This window comes from Anastrepha ludens, chromosome 5, assembly GCF_028408465.1.
Source record: "Anastrepha ludens isolate Willacy chromosome 5, idAnaLude1.1, whole genome shotgun sequence".
In the NCBI taxonomy this organism is placed as follows: Eukaryota; Metazoa; Arthropoda; class Insecta; order Diptera; family Tephritidae; genus Anastrepha; species Anastrepha ludens.
This window is the reverse complement of record NC_071501.1, coordinates 76739380-76767239: the sequence shown is the minus strand read 5'-3', so window position 1 is coordinate 76767239 and position 27860 is coordinate 76739380. Positions and strand designations below refer to the sequence as shown.

General features: G+C 35.9%; 2 protein-coding genes across 2 annotated transcripts in view; one reads left to right on the top strand and one right to left on the bottom strand.

Annotated features, from left to right (window-relative positions):
- The window catches only part of LOC128862871 (uncharacterized), a 30340-nt gene extending 4303 nt beyond the window's left edge, over window positions 1-26037 (bottom strand). The window contains exons 1-4 of the mRNA XM_054101653.1: window positions 24073-26037; window positions 13250-13467; window positions 6839-6983; window positions 1322-2098 (exon numbers count right to left, since the gene is read on the bottom strand). Coding sequence (XP_053957628.1) covers window positions 1322-2098; window positions 6839-6983; window positions 13250-13467; window positions 24073-25044 — 2112 coding nt within the window. The 5' untranslated portion in view covers window positions 25045-26037. The remainder of the gene's footprint in view (window positions 1-1321; window positions 2099-6838; window positions 6984-13249; window positions 13468-24072) is intronic.
- Window positions 26038-26260: 223 nt separating this feature from the next.
- On the top strand, window positions 26261-27409 carry LOC128864539 (protein GVQW3-like). The gene is made up of 2 exons (XM_054104245.1): window positions 26261-26435; window positions 26561-27409. Exons 1-2 carry the CDS (start codon window positions 26353-26355, stop codon window positions 26862-26864), a joined length of 387 nt encoding a protein of 128 aa, XP_053960220.1. The 5' UTR covers window positions 26261-26352; the 3' UTR covers window positions 26865-27409.
- Window positions 27410-27860: the final 451 nt, after the last annotated feature.

The window sequence follows — 27860 nt, the reverse complement described above, 5'->3', positions numbered from 1 at the left end:
TTAAACAGCTCGGTTTTGGAGGTATTCACTTCTCAGTGGGAAAAGTGCTTTCAAAATTGGTTCAGGCGAATGCAGAAGTGTATTGCCTTCGACTGAGGTTTTTTTTAAGAACAATAAAACTATTTTCCTTATTATTTACTGTGTTTTTATTATTGGCCACACAATATAAAAGGCAACCCTCGTATTAGAAATAACTTTTTATATATTTTGATATTTTGTGGTGTTTGCCCCAGGATTCCAGTGAGGACTGCCACGTATAAGCCCACTTGACTGTGAACTCTCACTTTGCATATTTTTGTATTGAAATTATCGGTTATGGAGAAAAGTTTGACTTAAATTCAACCTACTCACAGAAGAAGCGATAGACTTAAGCTATTAATTCAGAATCTGTAGACGAGTACCATATTTTTTTAATACTGCAAAAAAAAAATTACTGAATTCTAACCAAAAAATTTCCAAAATATTCTAAATCAGTTTTAAATTTCATCTTCTATAGAAAGCTTAAAAGTTTTCGATGAAAACCAAAAAGTGAATCATTTTAAATCTTGCGGGTTATGAAATTACTTATTAAGTGAAGCAAATTTTTGAAGAAGACAATTAAGGCGTTTTTCCTTTTGAAAAAATATGTCAAGGATTCAAACTTTTTCTTCCATATTACTGTAAATTTTTTCGGAATTTTTAATATTTTCAGTAGTGGATTTTCACAGTTTCTTTGCGTTGCGCGTCCACATAATTCTGCACTACCTGAATTTTCACTTATGGCTACTATCAAATAACCCAGAAACAGTCGCTCCTAATGGTACACTCAGTACACCTCTATATGCACTTTCGAAATCGATTGACTCACGGTGCAATATCGCACATACTTTCATAAAATTTATTGCCCGCTTTTATGTTGCATTTAAATATAAAGTGATCCATTAAAAGTAGCAAACCTCTTCTTAATAACGTCACCAACTTTTATATAATACTCTTTAAGTATTCAACCGCATTATTATCGTTAGCTCGTTTATGTGCTGCGGCAGAAACCACAAACGGTCGAAAGTTCCAACCAACTAATGAAAACAGAGCATTCGAATTTACTCAAGTCTGTCAAAAATAATCAACCTGAAAAGCGGAACTTTGAGCGGTTCATAAAACTGTTTAAGTGAAAAATGTTAAAACTTGCGCAACACGTCGTTAAGTGCATCGGCCACTTTACGAAACTCCACAGCGTTGCACCATAGCATTTACTAAGCGGAAGTGGCTGCTAACAAGCTTGACTGATGTGTCATTCCCCCATACCTGAAAATGCCATGAGCAGTACGCACGTTGCACTCACCTTTAACTTAATATATGTCTTGCTGACGCTCAGTTCCGCCTTTGGTCCATTGGCCGTCTCAACGGATTTGTAACAATCCTCACTAGCGCCATTCTCCTCAAATTGCACCCGCTCGATTTTGTGGTGACTTAAGAGCTCCATTAGCACTTTCCAAACTTTCGGCAAGTTACCAATAATTTCTTGTGTCGTTGCAACTTTACTCATAACTTCTGGTTCGTGGATTTTCAATGTGCAAGATTCCGTTGCGTTGCTGTCTGCTGCGGCAGTGGTGGCTGGTAATTTCATCCGGTTGCCAACACTTTTGCGATGATGTTTTCTACCGCAGTAGGCGACTAAAGTAGCAGTGGAAACAGTAGCGCCAGCTTTTACAGTCTTGTTGTTGGTATTGTTGTGGTCTGTCGCAGCAGTGTCCAGTTCAGTCGCGGAGCACGACGAGGCTTCATCTCCATTCAAATTATGTTCTATTGCTGCGTCAACACTGTCAACCGCGTTCGGTGCAACTCCATCCACTCCATCCACCCCGTACTCATCTTCACCTGCGCTGCCGTCCACGAATGTAGGAGTTGGACTGCGATTACGCTCAGCAGCCTTGCCACTTATCGCCGCTTGTTCGACTAATTCGAATAATAATTTTGGCAACGTTGCACCATCAGTGCAGTTTGCTTCTTTAGTTGCCATGTCGTTGAGCAGCCCGCGGTTCTCCTCCAGCATCATTGTAAGTCGATCAATATCCAAGCTATTCTCATCGTTGAAGCCCATCACCATCTGGCTAAAAAGCTGCAAATATAGAAGAGTGTGATTAATTGATTGCAATAGCAAATAGGGAAAGACAACCAGCAGCAGCACAAACTACGAAGAGGAGCTGGCGAATGTGTGTAACTGCATGTATTTAAGCGAGTAGTGCAGTGTGTTCTCCGCCTCAGGCTTGTGGGAATATGTGCAGGCCTCTTGTAATTAAGCATAAATATTTTCACTTCATCATTGGCAATAGATTGTCAAGAAATACAGGTTGTCGGCAAGCAAATATAAGTTTAATTAATTTAGTATTTTGGGTAAAAGTTAGAATGTTATATTTTAATATATTGCATCGTGCGACAGTAAAAAGTATAGAGGAAAAATTTCACATTCGCATGAAAGCTTAGATTTTATACGGTAATGCTGCGTACTTAGTTTTTCATTTTCTTAAAGGACTTTAAAAAGCACTTCGCCAAAGCGTTATTTTGCACTGATTTGCTGTAGACATTTAAATGCTACTCGCAAGACAATGGGGATCCCACTATTGGACTTTCAGCTATTAATATATTACAATATACTCGTATAAGAAAAAATCTGAGGAAATGTTTTTCAAAAATGACAAAAATATGTTAATACAAATTCAGTCTTTTTCAAAACATTCTTTTAAAAAGTATATTTGATCCTAAAAAATTAAAAAACTTTTCACAAAGTTGTTCAAAATAATCAAACATATTTCACATAAAAACAATTTTCTAACAAGTAGAGGGTTTTTCAATAAGAGCGGGTAGATGTTGAAATGGAATGAAATAGCGTTTGCTATGTGGCACGTAGCTCCGTCCTGCTGGAACTAGATGTCGTCTAGGTCCATATGGTTCAATATGGGCCATAAGAAATTGGAAGGGCCACCACGTCTACCGAAAAATGGGCGCAACGTTTGCGTTAATGAACACTCATTTTGATAATAAAGTTTTATCATTTGAACGTGCTGTTCAATCGTGTAACTTGCCATTATGATTTGTAATAAGCAACTGAATAATAAACAAAAGATTTGACAGATGTCACCAAAACAAAAAGACTGCCACAGGGCGCCGAAATCGACCCGCGCCAATAGAAAGACCCTATATATTTTATTTCCAGTGTATTTTACTTTTTTACATCAAAATATCATTTTCTTCAACAAAGTAGATATATTTTAAAAGAATATAATTTTTCCAATTTTTTTTAGTTATATTTTAAGAAGAACTGAAGATATTTCACAGCAAACCATTGTTCACAAAAATGTTCAACAAAAAATATATATTTTTTTTTGAATTTTTTAAAAAACATTTTCAAAAAAAAATGTGTTAAATTTATTAAAAAGAACCGAAAATATCTCACTTAAAAATAATTATAAAAAAATTTTGATGAAACAAATATTATATTTTACTTCCAAAATTTTTTTTTTTTATTTTTTTCTATTCTAAAAAACAAAAAATAGGAAATTCTGAAAATAGTACAAAAAATATTGGACTGTTAAAAAACCTATTTTCATAAATTTTCAACAAAATAATAATTTTGTCCAAACTTTTTTTTAATATATTTCGTCCAAAAAATTAAAAAAAAAATTCACAAAACTTTTAAAAAGAACTGAAGATATTTCACTCAAAAGAAAAAAATTCAAAGATTTTGGCGACACTAAAGACATGTCACTGCAAAAAACGTCCCCAAAAATGTTTAACAAAAAATATTACTTTTCCCAGAAAAGTATATTTCATCCCAAAAAATTTAAAAATACGCTTAAATTTGTTGAAAAGAGCCGAAGATAAAGCACTTAAAAAAAATATATTACAAAAAAATTTGACGAAACAAAAATTTTTTATCCAAAAAAAAAAATATTTTAAAGTATACTTTTTATTCTAAAAAACTAATAACAAAAACTTATGAAAATGTTAAGAAAAACGCAGATATATCACTGTACTTTCAACAAAATAATAATTTTTTTGAATTTTTGTTTTTAACGCATATTTTATCCTAAAAATTAAAAAAAAAAGTTCATGAAACTGTTTAGAATAATCGACTATATTTCACCTAAAGCAAAAAAGTCCAAAAGATTTTGACGAAAAAAATTTAATATACTCCAAAATGTGTTTTTAAGTAAATTCGTGCATATTTTACCCATAATTTCACTTTTGTACGCGGATTAAAAAATAAAATGGAGTCTTCAAACGCATATTTTGTATTTTTTTATAAAAGTGGTAAAATGCAACAACTGCTACTGCAGAAATAAACACTGTTCACTGAGAGGATACCGTGAGTGTAAGGACTGCACAAAAGTGGTTTTCAAAATTCCGAAGTGGCAACTGCGACGTGGAGGATGCCCCGCGCACTGGGCGTCTTGAAGTCTTTAACTCCGACGCCTTGCACGAACTCGTGGAAGCTGAGTCAAATTTGGCAGTCGATATGACAGCTCAGAGGTTAAATTCATCGCATGGAACAGTTCACAGCCACCTGGTTCAGTTGGGAAAGGTTTCGAAGCTGGAAAAATGGGTTCCGCATAGACTTTCGTCGCCAACTTTCAGCAGAGAGTGAATGTGTGTTCTCAGCTGCTGCAACGTCTTGAAAATGAAAGTTTTTTGAACCGTATGGTTACTGGTGATGAAAAATGGGTCCTTTACAATAATCTTGTTCGCAAACGCCAATGGTTAGATAAAGATGAAACACCAGAACTGACCCCTAGAGATGGTCTTCACCCCAAGAAGATTCTCTTGTCTATTTGGTGGGATATGACCGATATTGTTTATTATAAACTTCTGGAACCAAACCAGACGATAACTGCTGATTATTATTTCCATCAGCTATCAAACCTGAATGAGGCACTTAATAAAAATCGACCGTCTTTAGTGAATAGATGCAAAGTTTTAATTCACCACGACAACGCAAGACCTCATACCGCAAGCCAAACATTAGGCAAGCTGGAAGAGCTCGGATGGCAGCTAATGCCACATCCACCATACTCTCCAGATATTGCACCTTGTGATTATCACCTTTTCCGTGGACCTCAATCCCATATGAGCAACAAGAACTACTCCTCAAAAGCTATAAAAGGGATATCGAAGCGTATTTTGGCTCCAAGGACAAACAATTTTTTGAGCAGGGAATTAAAAATTTGCCTAAACGTTGGGAAGACATTGTAAATAATGAAGGAAAATATATTATTGATTAATAAATACTTTATACATCTTTTTTATTAATTTTAAAACCACCTTTAAAAAAACGCACGAACTTATGGACTGACCAGATACTAAATACAAAGTATATTATATGCTAAAAAATGAAAACAAAAATTCATAAAATTAAAAAAAAAACGTTGTTTTTTTTACTGTTAAATAAAATATATGAGGAGGTGCTTTCCAAAAATGACAACAAAAATTTTAACAAAAAAATATATGTATATTTGATCCAAAAACAAAAATTTGTAAAAATTAAACAAAACATGTTTCACTGCAAAAAGTTTTGAAAAAAAAAATTTGGAAAAAAGTATATTTTATCCTGTAAAATCAAAAAAAACTATAGAAATGCCAAAAAGCAGCGAAGATTTTGCACTTTAAAACCCGCTATACCAAAATATTCAACACTAAATAAATCTCAAAATTATAAAGAAATTTAAAAAATTCTTTGCAGTTTCCTTCTTATCAAACTTACAAATAAATAATAATGAAAATAAACTTCGATAAGAAGAATCGATGAGAAGGTTGAATAACTTGACAAGAATTGCTCACTTTCAAATAAATTTTTTCGAAATATTTTTCAGAGTAAATAAATCAATCCCAATATTAAGAAAAGCACTGCTGGTCACTGGAAAGTCTATTGAATGTTGACCAAAGGTAACTACGAGGATGCTCTTCGGTGTATCTTCGTTTCATACGAAAATTAAATGGATTAAAAAATTGCATCCCAGACAGTTTCTGAAGACTCTGATTAAAAAATGTTTAATTATGATTAAAATTTATTGATTTTGTTTAAAAATTCTGTGCAAACTTGGAAGTTTTTAACAAAATTTCACCTACAAAGGCTCCTGTGTTGTGAGTTCAACATTTATTTACCCTAGAACTGGTGATAGTTCGGTTCTAAGTCTATGAGTACGCTATGTATTTTGAAAATATGAGTAAGTTTCTTTTACAATTATATAACTAAATAACGATTTTTATTAAACAAGTAGTCAAAAACAGTAAATTTTTTTTGGCAAGCTAATTTATTTGGAAAATAGCTACCAAAGTGAGCACTAAGAGGATTAAAATTGAAGTACTCCATAATGATTTTGCCAACTAAAAAAATAATAAGAAATTTTACATTTCCTAATTGCTACTAAAATTTATACACCTACGCACCCTCTAGTCATACGAGTATATGATTTTAAGCAAATTCAATCAACTCAATGACACTCAAGTGAATTTTCGACACTTCGATAAATTCTGCTGTAAATGCAGGAATAGATCGACGTTTTCTAGCATTTTGGTTTACCAAAACTTCTTATCAAGAAAAACATGAACGTATGTACATCATTACGGGCATTCACATGAGATATTTACACACACACACATACACACACATCACCATCCTTGTGTGCACTGCAAATGTGTGAGTAAAGACACAAAGCAAACAATTTCCAAGTTTACAATTGACTTGAAATCCGCTTACGAGCGTTTACCATACACATGCATAGTTCCACCATTCCCACAACCACACACTCAATCAGCTATACGCACACATGCACACATATCTTGAACGCATACTTGTACGCACCGTATTGACAGCGCCCATTTCCTCTTTGAGAGCTTTCTTTTCGAATTTGTGTTCGTTGCATTCTTCGCGCAATGTTGCCAATTCGTTATTTGCGCTTTCAATTTCCTTCATCAATGTTTGATTATGCTCTTCAAAGTTTTTTGTTCTGCAAATAGAAAAAAAAAGAAAATGAGAATTTCTTCAGAAATTTTACTCGAACTCACATAAACTCATGTAGTAATTTGACAAGTTGCATTGTGTAAAAAAGAGCTTGTGAATGTTTGCATTTTTTGTTGCAATTAAATGGGAAAAATTTACCAAATGTAAACATTTTACTTAAACGACAAATGAAAAGTGGAGTGTAAATGACAGAATAAGCGCGTATATACATACTTGTGTGTGTATGTATAGGTAAATACAAAATTTGCTTTTATAATAACATTTTGCGCCAATGTAATTGCTAGCGCTTGATTTGCTTCAGGTGCAAAGAGGCACATTGTGCTACGTTGCGTATGAGTGATATTTAAAATGTACTTCGGTTCCATTGAGAAATAGAGAAAGACTGAATTCAAATGAATAATACCACTTCTCAATTATTACTTTCTTAATTTTCGATGGCTTAAAGGAAATAAATCAAGTCAAAAATACAGTTATTGGATGAAACCAGAAATACCACAGATTCAAGAAACTCCAATATAAGTTCCGCTCGTTACATTGTTATTTTCGCTGCATATTAACCCGTAGATGGTAGGATCATTTTGAACTAAATTGAGTATGCATAACTTTTAACTATATAGAGTACAAAATCACCCAAAGATATGAAAAAACCTGAGATGTTACAATAATAAAAATTTGTTGAGCTTTTTTTCAATTTGCACGAAGTTTCACACTTGGACTTATATGATTTTTCTAGTAAATCTACTATGTATCTTCGAAAAGAAATCATTAAAATTAAATAAAAAAGAAATATTAGTTTTGGGAAAAAATCCATTCTTTTTGAGTAAAATTTGTACGCAAATGGTTTAAAACTATTTTATGGTCGATCTTTAGATCCTAGGCGATGCCACGATTACTAACATGCCAACTTCGATTAATTATATTTTAAACAAAATTAACAAGAATGAGCTAAAATAAAAACGATGGGAGCTTTGTTCTGATAACTTCGAGTTTATTTATAACAAATAGTCTGGCCTCGATAAACTGTTTTGCGCGATTTAAAAGCTTTTCGAAAGAGTGTGTCAGGTCATTGGCCGGAATGCCTTTCAAGATGTCGGTAGAAGCCTTTTGGATAGCCTGGACGCAAAACCTTTTCCTTTCATAACCAAATGCAATATTTTGAGTAGGTAGAAGTCACAGGGAGTCATATCAGGTGAATACGGTGAATGATTGATGGTTAAAATGCGATTTCTAGTCAAAATATCAGTGACAAAAGTGGATCGATGAGATGGTGCATTATCATGCAATAAGCGCCAGCTTCCTTCTTCGCGGTATTCAGGGCGAGTTCGAGGAATGCGATGCAACAAACACTTCAAAATGTCAAGATAGAAAATTGCATTGACGATTTGGCCCATTGGCACAAACTTCTTGTGGACAATTCCCTTGGAATCGTAAAAACAGATGAGCATCTACTTGATTTTTGACTTCTCCAAACGCGATTTTTTGTGTGGTGGCTCGTCTGGAGCCTTTCATTCGGCACTTTGACGCTTAGCTTCAGGTTCAGGTTGGAAATACCACGTTTCATCACCAGTTACAATGTTGTGAAGGAAGTTCTCGTCTTTTCTGGCCTCATTAATGAGGTCTTTCGAATGTTGAATTCTGAGCAATTTATGGTCCTCAGTTAACTTGTGCGGAATGAAACATGCATAGACCTTTCGTAAGCCCAAATGATCAGTTAAAATGCGATAAATCGATGTTTTGAAGATATTCAACTCCGATTCCACGAATTTCAACGATGATTTCGCTTCATTTTTTTTAAATTTACAAAAAATTTCGATAGAGTTTTCGGTGATTACTGATTTTGGACGGCCCGTATGTTCATTGTCATTTATGTCCTCACAGCTATCTCTGAAACGTGTAAACCACTCATGAACTCTGGCACGAGGTAGACAATCCTCGTCATAATTTTTTTTCATCAATTCAAATGTTTCGGTAAACATTTTAGCTCTTTATCCGAAACTCATTTTTGTACCGATGACACAAACATACTGACACTTTAGACATAATATCTTCGCTTCCACTGAACCGAATGTTTAAAAGCTTTCACTGGGAGTCAGCTAAGGTGATAACTTCCAACGCACTAACTTATTAAAAAGATGGCGCCATCAAAAACATTTTTATGACGCCAGTCTTGCTTATTTTGGACTTCACCTTGTACAAGTGGTGAGTACGGTTTCTTGCTCTGGGACAAAACAAATTGAATATTCGGCAATTCCTATCTCTTTCGATAAATAAACTGTAAAATTACACTTAGATACAGCTATTTAGTTTTTTTTCTAAATCACCTCCTCACCTCCACATAAAAACTTCATTCATCTAAAATCATTTCAATTAGCAAATCTAAACAACTTTATTGCCCTTCATATTGTTTTCTCATCGTTTTTAAATGAATTTTCAGTCAAGCGAAAATCGTGTATATAGAAAAATCCCGCAAGCCTAATAAAATACCGAAAATGCATGTGTGCATATATGCGTTCTCAAAATTAATAACCAATAGAAGGACAAAGAAAAAAGCAAAAAATAAACACCACAACCCGTTGCCACAAAAAAAATTTTAATAGGCTACGTGGCTGCCGAGCAGGCCTAAATATGCAACAACGCATACAGGTTCCGCACATGTTGACGAACAAAGTTGAGCAACGTTAACAAGTTTACTTTATTTATGTTGTGAGTAAAAATTTGCTAAACAAAAACTTCGCGTGCACACTACACCCGGCACTTCATCGCGCTGTAATATGGGAATCGCCAAACTTTATTGAGACAAACATGGCGCAAAGGCACTACAAAACAGTGTGAAAATTTCCTAAAACAAGCAAATAAAATAGGATAAAAGAGCAAAAGTAGTAAATTGGATGAGTGTCAAATAAATGATATCACTCAACTGTAAATGAATTAAATGGTTGGGAGCATAGGGGTAATGGTAAAAAATATCGGTTATTGCTTTTACATGTTTGAACATCTAAGGAAATAAGAGGTTTTCAATCGTACTCTGCTCCATCTTCCTCTACAAATGCGAGTACCAACAATTTTTCACAACAGCAATGCCCTCAAATGTTTCCGTTGCATACCAAGGGGCGACTGCTGTTAGAAAACATTTTCATGTTCGCAGTGAGCACAAACAAACTTAGCTTTGACGACCGGCACGATCTTTTAATGAATGATCAAATATGTGTATCGAATTTAATGCCAGCAAGTTTTGAACTCAGAATCCATCATTCTAAAAGTATATAAATATATCGACTGGCTTACTTATTACAGAGCTTTGGTTAGCATTCGCTTCACTGTTCGTTAGTAGTAGCAGTAACATAGAGAGCAACAACTGTTGCCAACAGCATGTACAAGTCAGCCAGTCTACTAGTTGACACCAAAACAAATACAATATGTAAAACAAATTTTCTTTTGAATATGTTTTTGTTTTTTTTTTACTTTTCCGCATGGAACTGCTAAAATGTGTATTCATTTTTTTGCTTTTGTTTATCTTAGTCTCGTGTATTCTTTTGTTTATATTTCATAATTTTCTCATTGCTGTTGCCAAAATGAAATAACGAAAGTTTCTCTTTTCCCTCTTGACTTAAGAACAAAAACTATTTGCTAAAGCACGTGCTCATATGCTTACATGTATAGGTTCGAGTGTAAATGTTTGTACACGCAAACCAACATACATACATATGCATATTTGTATATTGTAGGGTGAGAGTCTACTCGACTTTTAGTTTCTTTAGGTTACTCGAAAATTGTACTCATATTTACTTTTAGACATTTTGGCTTACTTTGGCTCTTTTTTTCCTCTGAGCTTATTTGGAGTGAAAGACGATAAATTTGAAAATTAATTTTTTTGCATCAGTTTTACTGATTTTACAAACTCAAATAACGGTAAAACATGACAAACCTAATGATGTTAGTAGTTTCGAGACACAAAAATTTTAAACTTAATTGATTTTATTATTATTATGAAACAGAAATACAGCCTAATTGTCTGCGGTCCAAAAGGGTCCATCTGCTCATTGTTTTGAGAAAAGTAAGTGGTAAAAATCCAAAGGGACATGTTTTTGGGTACTTTTACACCCACTTTTCTCAATCTGTTCTTAAATTAAAGTTTGTATCGCGCACTGCAGGAACTGTAGTATGCCAGTCTCGAAAAACAAGAAATGAAGTGTTTGGAATAAAGTAGGGTTAACCCAAGCTTTAGTTTAAGTATGGGCTAAAAATGGGCACTTTTTTTATATCAGAATCGTATTCAACATACAAAAATAAAGCGGTAACTAGAAAAAAAGTATGTAGACCTGTTTTTTCAAATACTGTTACTTTTTGGGAGTCTACATTGGGTATTTGAAAAATGTTAGTTTGTGGAAAAAGAAAACTAAAATTTTCTGCGTAAAATTTAAAACTTTATTTCAGACATTTGGGATGGTCCGATTTGGACAAATATGCAACGTTTTGTTGTATAATTTGTAGCCAATTTAAATGTAGCTTCATAGTGCCTCTCTCATAGAAGTCTTGTTCTTTATTGGCGAAAAATTCTAGTAATCGTTTTCCACAACCCATTTCTTATCACTCTGAAGTTTTGCATTGAGAGAAAAAGGGAGCCATCGCTTGGTACCAGATCCGGCTTATATGGTGGATGCATTAAAACTTCCCAACCAAGCTCTCGGAGATGTAAGCGAGTCATTACAGACGAGTGCGGCCTTGCGTTATTCTGACGGAACACAACACCTCTTCTGTTGGACAATTCTGGCCATTTCTGATCAATCGCTATCTTCAAACGGTCCAGTTGTTGACGGTAGATTTAGTGTTTGTCAATACGGAAGAGGCTCATAATCAATGATTCCTTTTAAGTCCCACGAAATACACAATAGAACCTTCCTGCCTGTTGGTCCTGGTTGGGCCACGGTTTGAACTGTTTCATCATGCTTTGATCGTTCGATCGTTACCATCCCGTTAAGAAATGGGTCGATTTCATTTCGTTTGGCCAAGGCATCCCAGATGGAAATTCGATCCAAAATGTTTTTTGATGTTAATTGGTGTGGCACCCAAACATCGAGCTTCTGTTTTAATCCAGCATTGCGCAAATGTCTTAAAATTGTTTTATGGTCGATGTTTAGTTCCCTGCCGATGCCCCGACTACTACCACGCCCTTCAATTTCGATTATTTCTGTGATTTTAACGACATTATCGACATTTTCTCTAACATCAAAAATGCCGATATTTTAGGCACCATTTAAAATTTCAGCGGCCTCGCTTACATTTTCGCCTTTATCAAAAAAAAAATGTAAAATGTACCGAATTTTCTCTTTGTTGACTTCTGATTCTGATTGTTAACACCCTGCAACTCGCAACTGAATGGAACAAACATAAAACAGTAAATGAATTTTTTAGTGTGAAATGTCACCTTGACAGCGAGCATAAACTTTATCTTGTTTGATCAATACCGAGAAGAAAATGGATTCCTTTTCCCCCAAAGATACTAGTGAAATAACTAAATTTTTAATTTAAACTCAAGTTGATCTTAAAACTGAATATTTTTGTATATTAAAAATAATTCGAAAATATCGAAAAAAACTGGTGCCCCAGAACTACTTAAAAATTCTGCTTTGATTCTCAAATGCAGTAAATTTAGAGAGATTTAAAAAATATCTGAGATAACTTCATTTTAAAATATTTCACTTTCAGTTTAATGCTTATTCTTCTTTCTTCGAAGTTACTTATAAAACTCTTGCATCTATCTATCTTAAAGTGTGTAACCATCCTGTTTGTTGATTAATTAATAAATAAAAAAAATTAATCAAATAAATCTAATTGTTTTTTGAATACTGCCTTTTCCTAACAAATACATTAAAAAATACGAATAAGTCGAAAGAAAACTGACTTAAATATTCTGTCACGATCACCCTACGAATTGACGTATTGTGCAATACTATGCATACATACACATATATGTGCATATACATATACAGCCTTACAGTTTTTATTATTGTTGGCCTACTTTGTTGTTGCGTGGCTGCTAAAACATATATGTATATCTGCTATGTATTTAAAGCAAATTGCATTAAAAATAATGAAAACAAAATTGACTTCTTCTACAAATGAAGTTAATAAAAAATAAATGGTAAGAAAAATCATGAATTTACATAGAAGAAAATAATTAAATGTTATCTAAGTTGGATTTTGTATTTCCTATTTTTTCACTTTACTTATATTTGTTTCCATTCCACTTACTTTTGCTGCTCAGCTGCCAATTCATCTCGTTTAATCGAAATCAACCTCTGCAAATTCTCTTGCTCTGCCAAAGCGATCCGCTGTCGTTCTTCGTATAGTTGACGCAATTGTCGTATGTTGCCTAATTGGCGTTCGTATTCCTGCCGCAAGCTGCTCGACATGATTTTCATTTCACGTTCGCCGAATGCTGTCTCAATTTCGTCTAGTTTATTTTTTAGCTGGAAAACCAAAGAACAAAAACAAATTAAAAATATTTCAAATTAAAACTTTTGTTAATTGATTGGTTACAACAATTTTAAATTATTTTGAAACAATACCAAAAGCACTTAGATTTCTGTACCTTAAATATCTATGTAAAAATATGCATACATAGCAATGAGCATTACAGAAGCAAATTAATATTATTATCTAAACTTTTTTAACATTCTCTCATTTCTGGCTCTGCAACCGTTTTCCGATTTGGTTGTCTATGAGCGAAAAATGTGTTGCCAAATGCGGCGTTATTTTGAAAAATTTTAAAAATTATTCATCAGAATTGTAATATAGTAATTTTGAACTTGACGCCTTTATTGATGAAATAAAGAAATAAATGTAAAAATAAATAAAAAATTAAATAAAAAAATAAGAAAAAAATAAATAATAAAAATTAAAAAAAGGTAAAAAAATATATAATAAAGATAGGAAAAAAGTTTTATGTCTGGGCAATAAATAAATTCTAATGAATTCTGGCGACTCATGCATACCCAATCGAAACAATCAAAACACATTTTCAACGGATGCTCATTGTCCTGATCAGAGCAGCGGCTGAGTTTATTTTTCGATCTTCTTAGGTACCTCGCGCAGGATTTCATAAGTCTTGCATAGGATAGTTCTCGCAAAAAAGTTCGTAATGCTTTCTACATACAATTTTACTTCACTTGCACCGCGCGAAAAATTTGAAAGCAAGGAACTCTTTCTACGATGTTTTAGCAATTTTGTGTGAAGTGACTCAAGTGTTCTTGATATTTTCGTCAATTCTTCTCATTTGAAGGCTAACTATAATATAATAAGAAGAAATTTTGCAAAAGGTTAATAATTTTGAAATTTATTCGGTGTTGAAATTTTGGAATACGTAGTTTGTAAAGTGAAACATCACTGTTATGATTTTTTTTAGTGTTTAAGGAAAAAATATGTAATTGTGTAATAATGTTTAAGAATAAAATTGTATACAATAATATATAAAATTTTTTTTTGGAAAAAAAATAAATTTAAATTGAATTTAGCTTAAATTTAAAAAAAAAAAATTTGGAAAAAAATTAAATTTTTTTTGAAAAATTTTTTGTTTGGTAAAATTATTGAGAAAATTTTCTTTTTCTTTTTCTGAAAGCGACCACCTTAGATCCTGTTCCAAATAATCGAGGCTATGCTCAATAATGCCTGCAACTTTTCCAGTTTTGCCCTTTTTGTTTTTTTTTTTTGCGCTTACACCCTTCTTTTTCCTAAACCTATTCGGCTACTACGGCTGCCAATTATGTTCAAATACCTAATTACAACAAATCGATGTTAATTTTTATTAATTTCTTTGTACTTTTTGCAAAACTGGAATACTCGTACTCTACTTCAAAATTGTTCCAGTTTACTTCTAATTACACTCAGGCCTACGAATATATCAGTTTTTAAAAGAACTGACGACAATGTCCAAAATACTTAAACCACTTGACATGGAATTGCCCCGTTTTATAAAGGCATTGGCATAATCGAAAGATTTAAAATTCTGGCGCAAAGCAAAAGAATGGAGTAACTGAATATGAATGAAACAACAGAATATGAATATCTTAGGTATTCATAGCCACAAGAATCTTGTGCATGCTATGCAGATACGTATCAAGTATGAAAAAGTTTAAAGAGAAAATATAAATAAATAAATATCTTATTGATGGTAAATACTCATTTTCTGAACTCACTCATAATTATTAATCGAATCAAAGTTCAAATTGATAACAATATCGAAATAAAAGTATTGATTTGTCTTCCTCTGTGCACATGAAAATTCCATTAATGCTAAGCTCATGCAAGTATTTTTTACAAAAATTCGTAAATATTAAAGCACAATAATTAATCTGTGACAAAATATCTCCTCCGCTCAATATTCTTCTTTTTCGATATACCCTTCAACGCATTTCGATCTTACTTCCTTCCTACACTCTTACAATCTTGTTTTAACTACATCTAGTGCAAGTTCCATTGATATTAAGTTCAGTCGTGTAAACTTCCATGAATTCATATCTAACGGCTTAGACTGTAGATGTATCATAAATTCCTATAGATTTGTCACACTCTAGAAAGCTTTTATGCCAACTCATTAAAGAGCGTGGCGCAGTATATGCCATTGAACCAATTCTACAACGTATTTTTGGAATCTAAACAGAACATACTAACAAACATCTATCCAGTTGAGCGCATATATGTGGATCGTATTGACGACGTAGTACGAGTACATGCGCGTGTGAAGCGACACTTCGCCTTTTTACACAAGCACGATCGGCAAGCCACACGTGTACTGCCGATTAGTACAAGCGAGCTCCATCCATGTACATATGCACATATCATAAGCAAGCAAACAAGGTGATAGCACGCTTTTGCTTCAATACTTACACTTCATAAAATGTATAGCATATGTCTTAGGGACATATGTATGTATTTTGAAATACTTTAACCAAAACACAAGTGCATTATCCATTGCCAAAAACACAATTAGCTTTTGCCAATAAATTTATGGTTTAACTAAATTTTGCCCAACCAAGCAAGAGATCAGCTTTTAAAAGAGAAAACTTTTGAAAGAAATGCTACTTATAGGTATAGATGTTACTGTGATATACTGATTTGAAGAGTAAAATTGAAATGAATATACAATAATTTATGTATTGTAGGGGTGTAGGGCAGATCGCCTCCGCGTGGTGCACCCTGGGTACCGCTAAATGATCTGCGGCCTCAACGGCCTCCTGAACGATGACGACCCCCCATCGCTTTTTCGGATTTGGACAAATTCTTTTTCACTACTTTTCGACTTTTTCTGACCCCTGTGCTGGTAGTCGCGGCATTCTGTCACCTGAGTATGCTGAGGTGAAACTCAGCAGAAATGGCTGATGGGCTAATGACGTGACTGCCCCCGTCCCGTTAAAACCCTGGCAGGCCTCGGAGTACGTTCCAAATCCGTAGCCATTGGGTTGGCGGTGTAGGTGCGGTTGAGACGACTCCCCTCTTTGTGTCCGGTCTGGCTCTGAACGCATGCCCCATAAGGACATGCGTCAACCCTCGCATGGCCTCCCTGCTATGGCACAGACAACCATGGGACCATTTAAGGACGACTACACACTACGGGTTTGGATAGCGGCTTCGAGTGGGGACCCAACAACAACAACAATGAACAATAACAATAACAAAAACAGAAACACAACAATGAACAATAACAATAACAAAAACAGAAACACAACAACAACAAACAATAACAACACAATAACCCTGCAGAAAGCTTCAGGGGGTAGCGAGAGTTCGGAACCGAACCCCAAAACCACCTCTCTCAGGACTGGAGGAGGGAAATCACCTCCCAAAAAACCTACGCCCCGGGGGGTAGTCTCTAGTGGGGGTAAGGCGTCGGAATCGACGTGTAGGGCAGTGACCAAGGGGGACACCGGGAAAAAATTCGGAACCGACTTTCTCCATAAATCCGGGGGTTAAAGGTGGGAACCCACCTTTAATAGGTAGAGGATCACAGACGGAACCGTCTGCGACTCATAGAGCAGTGGCGCTGGATGGGGTAGCCAGCACCAGCAAAGGACTTTCACCTAGCTTTCCGGGGACTTCGGGGGTATCTCTTCGAGGACCCTCCGTTAAGCCTAAACGGCAGCCTGGCCAGAGTAAGCGGTCCTTCTCTGACCTTCGTATGGCTACCAGGATCCTGGAGCGCTACGGTGGCCAGAATGACCCTCAGTTATCTGAGAAGCATTCTCAGGCGCTTGAGTGGGCCAGGAAGGTGGTCAGAGGAGGGCAGCGGAAAGGGAGTGGAAGCGAGTGCGCCACACCTGGGCTCGGGAGTAAAAAGGCAACGCTCCCAGGAGGAGGATGTCTCCCAAGAGAAGAAACCCAAGATAACATAGTCATCGTTCATAATCCGCACGCTCCTAACCTTCACATCACCACCTCTCCCAGCCCTCTCCCTGCACCTCATCGGTCCTTCCCCTCTCCTCACTTCCTTGACAATGGTATCACAAAGGACGAATCTCTCTTCGTCCAAGTGTGCCCACTCCCTGGGCAACCATACTAACCTAACCTATGTATAGAAAATAGACAAATCGTAAAAGCTGACATGCATAAGAGCGCCTAGGATAAGTCAGGTTACAGCGGTTACCATTACCATGAAGCTGCAGAGGAGCCTACTTAAGCGTGACTGAAGAGTCCTCCTCTAATTCGCAATTTGGTGAAACCACATCGTTTTTTTTTTCTTATAAACGTGAAATACAGTCTGCTGATTCTAAGTATTACAGGCATCTAAAGAAGTAAGAGTTACACAGCGACGCCGCGTTCTGGAAAAAGTTGAACTGGAACGCAGAGGAAGCTTTCAACACTCTCTTCCTCCTCCTCGCTCCTGCGGCTATAACAGAAGTCATTAGAGGCAAACATCATATGTTTCCCATGTGCTACCGGTGATGATGAAAGTCTCCTAAGCAGCAAGAGAACCTATCGTGGAAACAAGGAAAATATAAAATTGGGGGAACTAAACTCAATTATTTACTATACTTTAAAAACCTAAAAACCTTCGCAGATATTGAAATTGCAACTGGGAGAATTGACCTTAAAATCAACGAAATATATAATCGTGAAATCCTTTACCTACTTAGGCTTCAAACTGAGTAGAGATAATTCAACAAGTCTCACCATCGATGAGAGAATCCAAGCAGCTAACAAATCGTACGCATCACTAACGAAACCCTTCAAATCGAAACTACTAAACAGGCAATGCAAATTAATTCTGAAAAAAACCATCATTAGACCAGTTTAATGTTATATAGCTGAATCGTGGACGCCCATTGAAGCAGATAAAGCAAAACGGCAAATCTTCGAGTCTTCAAACGAAAAATACTCAGAAAAATTTTTAGAGCAATCAAAGATTACGGCGAGTGGCGTATGCTCGGCGAGATACACTAGCTTATAAATGGCGAAAATGTTATACATTTCATTAAAGCACATCGACGATGATGATTTTAAAACCCCACTGAAAATGATACTCACGCTATGAAAGAACAAAAGGTGATGCTAGTTAATTTTTTATATAACATAAAATTCAGATATTGCAATAAACTTTTGCCTTTACTTCGATTTCTCGGAAATTAGGTATGTCAAGGTAAACGATTTTCTCTGTAACTTTTGTGTACTAGGTATTTATACTGATCAAATGGCAATCTTTTGAAGATCAAAACTAATGTGATCCATGTGTGATCAAAATTCGAGAGTAGTCTTTCATTCTTGCGCCAGCTGATTCTAATAAGAAATGCTATGTTCATTGTTGACATAACTTAACGACAGATGCATTGCATCTCAATTCATAGATTTACGTTAATTGTTTCGTAACGACTAAGAAGACACTCTTCCCTCATCTGTAGTGAACAGGCGTAGAGCTGCCTAATCGGAGGTTGCTAAAAGGAAAGGGTTTTCTGGACCTAGAGAAGCTTTCCCTTTTATATTTCTTACACAACTCAAGGTAGTACATATAGGCAAGTGTGATTCACCTATGAATTTGAAGGTGCCTTTGTGAGCAGTATTTCTCGTAATGCTGGTATCCTAATAAACGAGGCCCCTGTTACAATTTAGTAAATATCAAAAGTGATGATTACTTGATAACAGATGGTACTATCACACGTCGTGAAGTCGTTCCCCACAAATCTCATTCGATTTAGGTAAATACTTATCTAACTTAAAATATTAAATTTAAAAGTGCCTTTGTTTAGGCTGATCTCATCAATATTGCCGGCATGCGACAGCAATTGCTCGTTCCTAAAAAAGATGATGAGGTATATTCCACATTGTGACAGCGTGGCAAACTTAGAGGCCAAACATTTCATATGCGTTATATGTGACCAATCACTAACAAAGTCATTGTCTATTACATTTGTAAATTGTGGCGATGAGTGAGCTGCCAACAGCCCCATGAGTAATACTAATTTATTTTATTTATTTATTTTTAATTATTTAATTGTACATTTTATTGCTGATACACTTGTACACATATTCTGGCAAATCATAAAGAGCACACGTAGCAGTACATACATACATACATAGTACATATATAAATGTTTTTCATGTGATACACGGCGTATGAGTGATATTTGTAAATGATGCCTGTAATTACTTCAGGTAATAAAATAAATTAGTAAATTTTAAAATGAAAATGAAGGTTATTGGAAAAAAGAAACATTGAAAAGGTTATTTTTTTAGAAGTTTAAGCAAGAGCAAGTATACTTATCGAAGATTTTCCAATAAAAATCATATAGGCGCCATCAATGCATAGCTTCTGGCACTCAGTATAGAAATACTGATGCTTTTAATTCAAAATTCATTTCGTTGAACTTTAAAAAAATTTCGAAATAATTGCATTAAAAAGTAAACAGGATTTAAACAACATACATCATACCCTTTTTACATACATATATATTATATAGAAAAAGTCTTATATGAGTAAATGGATTTTTTTAAATACTAAAATTTCCAATCGATTGAGATCAACATTCGATATTCGATTGGCTGCAAAGAAACACATCCATCGATTGCGCGAGTTTTCATATTATATGGTAGAATTATAATTATTTGTGAGTATAATAGAGTCCATTGCCATATACACATGTATGTGTAAATGCATATGTACGTGTGAAGACTTCTTATTTAAGCTTTTCTCCAAGGTACAGAGCTCCACAAAAATAGCATCGATCACTTAGAGACCTAAGATGCATCTTAGTGGTTGTTATTTTGGCATTACTCTGGTGATCCTGTAAAAGAAAATGGAGGAATCATTCCAGGTACCAAACAATATGATTCACAAATATTCGCAATAAAATGTACGAAAGCTCACTTTGCAACATATTAGTAAGATAGCTTATAGGTTGTATATTTGTAATAATAAAATATTTTTTATTCGAAATTAAGAAGATAATTTTCATTTTTTTTTTTCACTATGAGATCGTCTGGAGTTTGTCACCATACAGCAACAATCAAACAAATATCAATTAATTTTTCTGGCATTTGAGAGCTTATAAAGTGGCATTGCTTTTCGATACTATTTATAAGTACAATAATAATGGGTTTATCTGTGTAAGAAGGGTGAAATGAAATAGCTTTACAAAAATAGTTCAGAGGTGTCAAATAATATTATGAAGAAGTCCAGTGTTCAGATTTTGAGAATAACGATTTCACCGAGCACATAAAAACAAAAAATTAAAAAAAATAAACATCTGGTGCTTATCTATAATCACACGAAACAGATAACACCAAGATAAAAAATTTTATCGCGAACATCCCGTCAGTTCCACAGTACGGCTGCGAAACTTAAACTTATAACTTTACAGTTACAAACATGCAACGTCTATAAGGCTTTATAAATCGCTGCCAGCGGGCAATGTTTTCATTATCTGGTCCTACACCATACGAAACAGCAGACTGTGGAGTAGTACCAATCAAACTTCCACTCAAATGGAAGTTCTGAAAAGGAAATGGGCCTGGCTTGAACACATTCTTAGAAAAAGTTGAAGATTGATTGGAATCCACAAGGAAACCGACGAAGAGGTATACCCTTGCTGACCTGGAGGGGGAAGGAAGATAAAGTAACCCAACAACGTTCGTGACCCTCCTACCCTCGAGGGAAGAGTAGGAACGGGACGTGGTAAGACAGGGCGAGTCCATCCATGTAAACACAGATGGCTCAAAGCTCGATGGCAGGATGGGCGGAGGAGTATATTCCGAGCATCTGGGGATCTCCTTCAGTTTTCGGCTTGCCAACTACTGTAGTGTCTTTTAGGCTGAACTGATGGCAATAATGAAAGCCGTGACACTGGTACCAGGCGGCGATAAAATCCCTCTTAAAACAGTCGGCAACCTCCAAGGTAGCCATGAAATGCCGCGCATCCCTTAATGAGATGGCTGAGTCATTTCACCTAAGGATAGCATGGGACATTGAGGGGAACTGCAAAGCCGATTAACTAGCAAAAATCGGTACCAAATTGTCTGATGAGTACATAGACAATGATATAGGGATACCCTTGCAAACATGTAGACTACGTATCAGCGAGGAAATTGTAAGAGTAGCGAATGAAAGAGGGCGTAACGAAGCCACTTACAAAATAGCCCGACAGATGTGGCCGACTCTCAATGCTAAACGCACAGAACTTCTACTAAGAAGAGATAAGCATAGCCTTATCACACTGATTTCAGTTATTACGGGGCACTGCCTAATCGGTAGGCACGCCCAGAGAATGGGTGTGCAAACACATGACTTCTGCAGAAGTTCTCTAGACGAGAAAGAGGAAGAGTCGCCATTTTGGGCGGACATTTCTTTAACGAATTAGAAGACCTCGGACCTGTTGAAATTAAGGATTTTGCAAAACTGGACAAGGAAATTCTTCTTTAAGGAAGCGTGAAATACATTTATATCTACAATACAGACACGCCTCATGTAGCCTCAGAGCAACTTGAGAAAATCGCAAGAATTTCTATCTCTAAGTAGAAGAGAAACATCGCTACTTCTGAGGCTACTTAAATGTCACACTCTAATAGGGAGACACCCAAAACGACTAAGGAGTATCCTGCAATGAATTTTTCAGAAACTGCTATGACAAAGAGCCAGCATTTTTTCAGTTTTTTCGACTCAACTGACTAGTTTAACGAGCAATGGGGGCTTCAGAGACATGAAAGTCTCGATTGTGGATCCATGTGTGCCAAAAAACCTAATTTTCAGCAGCCACCTAAAGCTTACCCAGCCTGATTGTAATGTAAATTAAGGCCCTTGCCTCATTTGAAATGGTGTTTTTGAGTGTTTCTTTAAAAGCGTGTAAAACGGAAACGAAAAAAGAATTTTGAATTTTGTTTTCAGTACCCGTATTTTCTTTTTTCATCCATAAAAAATAAGGTAAAAAATAAAAATTCGTTTTAACCGTACGAGGTTGGTTTAAAATGTTGTCAGCCTTCAAAAAATGCTTCTACTGAACCGATTTTAATGAAAGAAAAATTTAAAAGGCGTATGGCTCCTGGTAACGCCCAAGCATGCATGTTCTGCAGCTTATATGTGTGCGTGTCGGGTGCTTGACGCTAATATCTAAAATTTTTGATTTTCATCATGCAAAAGCCGACAACAAGTATGTGTGACACGAAGCAAGTACGAGTGTCACCCGACACGCACACATATAAGCCTGCTGGACATGCATGCTTGAGCGTCACCAGGGGCTAGTAGCATTGATGTCGGTCAAAAAACGGTTTTGAGGGTCAAAAAACAGTTTTTCATCTATGAACATCCACCATTTTGTCAAATTTTATATTGTTTTTAAGATCGTATTTCACACGATAACGACATTCATACTCATGAAATCCATGTCGCCAGCGACATACCTTTTTTTGGAATACCGTTTTTTGAAGGCTGACAACTTTTTGAACGAACCTCGTCTGGCCAAAAAAAAAATTATTTTTTAACAATGGATCAAGAAATTAAATACGAGTACTGAAAGCAAACACAATTTTTTTTTCGTTTCCGTAAGCCTCAAAGAACACCATTCCAAATGAGGCGAAGGCCTTAATATTAAAATAATTTTTGAAAAAATTTAAATCTCTCAATTTTCAATGATAGCACTGAGCAATATTAAAAGTTATCCAGAAAAACTATCCCAGCAGGCAATATTACTATAAGTCTACAGTTACACCATGTGACAAAAATGAACTTTTTTATTATCCGCAAAAAATGTCATATGAGCTTTTTTCGCTTTCTCATCAATTAAGTTTTATGAAGGACTTTAAATTCCTAAAAGGAAACAGATTTTTTTCCATTTTTGTGCAACAGCAAGAAGATCGAATAGGTCATTGCCCGCTGTGCTAAAGCAAATTTATTTTAAAATATTTTTATTTTATTTTATTAATTTTTTATTAATAAATAAGCAACAGAACATACACAAAAAAAAAAGAAAAAAATAAATACCAGATTTTCCAGTATATGGATATGCATATTCGTTGTAGTCGATTAAATTTGAGCATGACTACTATTCGTTATAACTAGGGATAGAAACCCACTGTGGGCTTGAAACACCGCGATAGAAATGGTTTTTTTCTAATAGCAGCCACCTCTTGGCAGGCAATGGCAAACCTCTGCGAGTATTTTTAGCATGTAAAAGCTTCTCATAAAAAACCATCTGCCGTTCGGAGGTGGCATAAAATTGTAATATAGGTGCCTCCAATTGTGGAACAACACCACAAATTAGAAGAGGAGCGCAGCCAAACATCTAAGAAATGATATACGCACCCATAGAGAGAGAGAGAGAGAGAGAGAGAGAGAGAGAGAAATTCATCTCCAGAGAAATATATTAATTATGCTGTCTAATGCTATGCAAGTCTCATCGTGAAATCCTCCGAGCCCTAAACCACATTTAAATACAAAAAAGTGCTTGTTTTGTTAAAAAAGCCTCCCAGCTCTCCAGATAATTGATTAGGTAGACCGCATTTATACACCTCTACAACGCTTCGCTTATTCCTGCGCTTCATATGCATATGTAAGTATGCACACAACCAAAATAAAGCATTCCTTAATGCTAACTCACCTGCACGCACTGCTCCTCCTTCACGCTCAGCATCTGCTTGCAACAAGCAATGACATCCTTCAGAGTGCCAACTTGTTTTTGTACAACACCCAACTCAGTACGCAACGATAAATTCTCCGCATTAGCCATCTGGAGTGCGAGCTGCGCATTAGCCAACTCAATGTTGGCATGACGACCGCGACTCTGGGGATCTTCATCGTCGGCATCGGGTTCAGCACTGGCGCCACCAATGGCACCCTCCTCTTCCGCCACCGACACATCCACATCGGTACTCAACAGCTCGACAGCATCGTTACGTCGCAAACGCCGTGTTAGCTCTTGCTCTTCGGCCAATTGTCTGCGCAATGTGGCGATTTCATCACGTAAATCTTGCACGGCCGTCTGGCGAGCCAGCCGTTTGATGCGCAATTCCTCCTTAAATTCTTCGAGTGTTTGTTCGCGTACTGCAGCGGCAGCTGCTGCTGCAGTTGATGCATTGTTGGGTGCGGGTGAGTCATGTGAGTCGAGCGTGCGATAAGTTGCGTTGCTGTTTTCCAATGTTTCGCCGCCTGTTCGGGCTTTCTTACAGCCTGATGCTTCATCGTTGCCTTCGGCAATTGCTTGATCAACACTGCATTCAATTGCATTTGTATTGTTCGCTATAAATGTCGCATTTACATTTTCGCCACGCTTTAACAATGAGGCAAAATCTGCCGATAGTTCATTGTTGTTACTGCTGGCGTTGCTGTTGTTGTTGTTTTGGTTGATATTTTCACTTTCACTTTGCGTATCAACATTTGGCACGAGATCTAAAATCAAATCACCATTCTCCACCTCCCACCACCAGGCGTCGTCGTCGTGTGGTGGCGGCGGTTGAGCTGCTGCTGTTCTAGATTGATTGGCGAATGTTGTAGGTACGTGTTGATGTTGTTGTTGTTGTTGTTGTTGTTGTTGTGTTTCTTGTTGTGCAGTAAGTTCGCTTTGTTCCTCCATTTCGTTGAACGGAAATCGTATATTATCCCGGGTGGGTTAAGGCTTTGACAATTCCCCTAGTGCTATTCGTCAATAGTTAAATAAATTAAAAGTTTTGGTTCCTGCCGGTGTTCACAATGTACCGCTTGTTTGGGCGTTCGACTTCCTACTGCTCAATGTTGTGACTGATCAATAGCAAAGACTACAAATTTCGTCTTGCGACACAAAAGACTAAACTGAGTGAATGTCCCGTGTGATTGGCTCGTCAATGGGTTACCACACAATTATTTATGCAACGAGTAACTGCGAACTTTGCCGTGTGCGTCTTAGCCTTTTAAAAGTCTCTGCAACTGCGTTTTAAATTTTATAAATCTACATACATACATATGTATGTAACGGTGTATATGCTCTTAAACAAAAATCAGGACTCTCGCTGACACAAATTCAGTTGCGAAATTTTCACCGATCACATGAAGAAAAAACAACACTTTAAAGTAATTAAATAATCTTGGGTATATTCACGTACGTGTACACTTCCACTCGTATATATATGTAGGTATGTATATCTCTGTATGTCTCTACATATGGCAGAATATTCACAGTTTTTGTTGCTTGCGGTTTCACAATCACTTCACTGCTCTTAATTTTTTATTTCTTGATTTTTACCTATATAGGTACATATTTTATTTTTATTTCAAGTTCATATATAAATATATATGCATATATACATACATATATGCGTATTAATTATGTACTATTGTGTCTATAAAAAATACTCCACTTTACTTCCTCATAGCAAACAAATTCTATACTCCAAATTCCATTCGTAAATTAGAATCACAAATATTTCTGTATGACTTCCATTCTTTTCAAAATTACAATTATTTTTTCACAGTTTTATTCAACTTAGCTGTGAGTATAATGTGTACATAGAAAAATTCAGTTTTGAGTTCGTTGCAACTTAACGGCAGCAGTTCTCTTGAAAAACTGACAGCGCGTGCTATTTTTAAAAAAGATACTCGTACCAGAAAAGAAAATTTCATGCTTTTCACAACGAGTCTGTACGATCTAAGCGAACGAATTCATATGATTTTGTTTATTTTTTTTTATTTTTTTTTTGATTTTACATTTTCTTTTCCCCTTCATTTTCACGTGAAAGCTTGCATTTCTTTGTATTGTTATTATTTTCGATGTTAGCTTTTTCTTAAATTTGTGTTCCTCATAAGATTTGAGAAGGTTGAATTTTTCTGAACATCAGAACATTTTAGTGTCGTAAGCAAAATGCTAACGAATTTTCTTAGAAATGATTACAAGTTTTACTGCTAGTAAATGTCTGTTAAAAAAATATCGGGAATTGTTGATTTAAAAAGCGGGCGTTACACATATGTATGCCGCAATTTTTTTGCTGGAATGTTGGTACTCTATAGAGTCGCAGAGTTTGAGCGTGATCTGTGAATTCGCTTGTTTTTGGCATTTTGCTCTGCGATTTTCTCTATGGATAAAAATAAAATGTATCACAAATTTTGTATTTGAACAGGTTTTCGAGTGCCGCAACGTTGAAAATGTTGCAGAAAGCGTATGGCGAGTGTGGTTTATCAAAAACACTGGTCTACGAGTGGTATAAGGTTTTTTCAGAGGGCCGAGAAGTCGTCGAAGATTCGCCCCGATCTGGTCGCCCATCAACGTCTTCAACGGATGAAAAAGTCGCCAAAGTTAAGGAAATGGTGCTGGAAAACCATCTTTTAAGTTTGAGGGAGGTAGCTCGTGACCTTAACGTGTCTTACAAATCAATTCGCAACATTTTACACCATCAATTGGGCATGGGACGCGTGGCTGCTTGACTCGTTCCAAGAGAGTTGAATTTCTTTCAAAAATTCATCGGAAGAAGATGGCTGAAGACATGCTTGAGTAAGTAAATTCGGACGCTACGTTTATCCAGAGCTTTGAGTTTGACGTGCAAACCAGTCAACAGGCGGCTGAATGGCGCTATCCACATGAGCCGAAACCAAAAAACCACCTCGAAAATGAAAGTCCTGCGTCTCGTTTTCTTTGATTAGCATAGTGTGCTCGATTTGTGGAAAAAAAAACTCATGGACCTAGCACCATGACAACGCACCGTCTCACAAGGCTCATATTGTGAACACTTTTTTGAGCAAAAACTCGACAAATATCATCGAACAATCAGCCCTCTGTAATTTTTTTTCCTTTTCCCAAAACTTAAATTACTTAAATTACTCCGCGGGCACCGCTTTGAGTCGATAGAGGCCATTAAGGAGAATTAACTGAAGGAGCTGACTAAGATCTCTTAAACGCGTTTAGAAGGTGCTTTGATGACTGGACTAATGGTTGGCATATGTGTATTGCTTCGAATGGAGCCGATTTTGAAGGCGACCAAATAAATTTTGATGATTAAACAATTATTTTGCGTTTTATTGAACAATTCCCTGTACGTTTTGACAGAATGTAAATTCCAAACCTGAAATGTCATCAATATTAGTGTGGAATGGTTTGCTAAAAGCTCGAAATCTTGCTCTTGTTAAACCCAGACAATTGCAAAGATAGTGAGCAGGAACATCTTTCTCCCCCACTTCTATTCTATTCTACAGCTTCGGCATACCACCTTGATTAGCAAGTTCCGGGAATATTTTCAGAAAATTCTAAATACAAGTTTATTCGTCAAAACTGATATTATCGCCTTCAAAGTTTTCCCCATCAACTGCAACGCGTTTATGACAGCGTTTGGTTCAGCTCTCGAAACATTTCAAGAACTCTTTTTTCGGTATAGCCATCTGAGCCGCCTTCGATCTGTCCATAACTTCCTTTCGGTGGTTAAAACG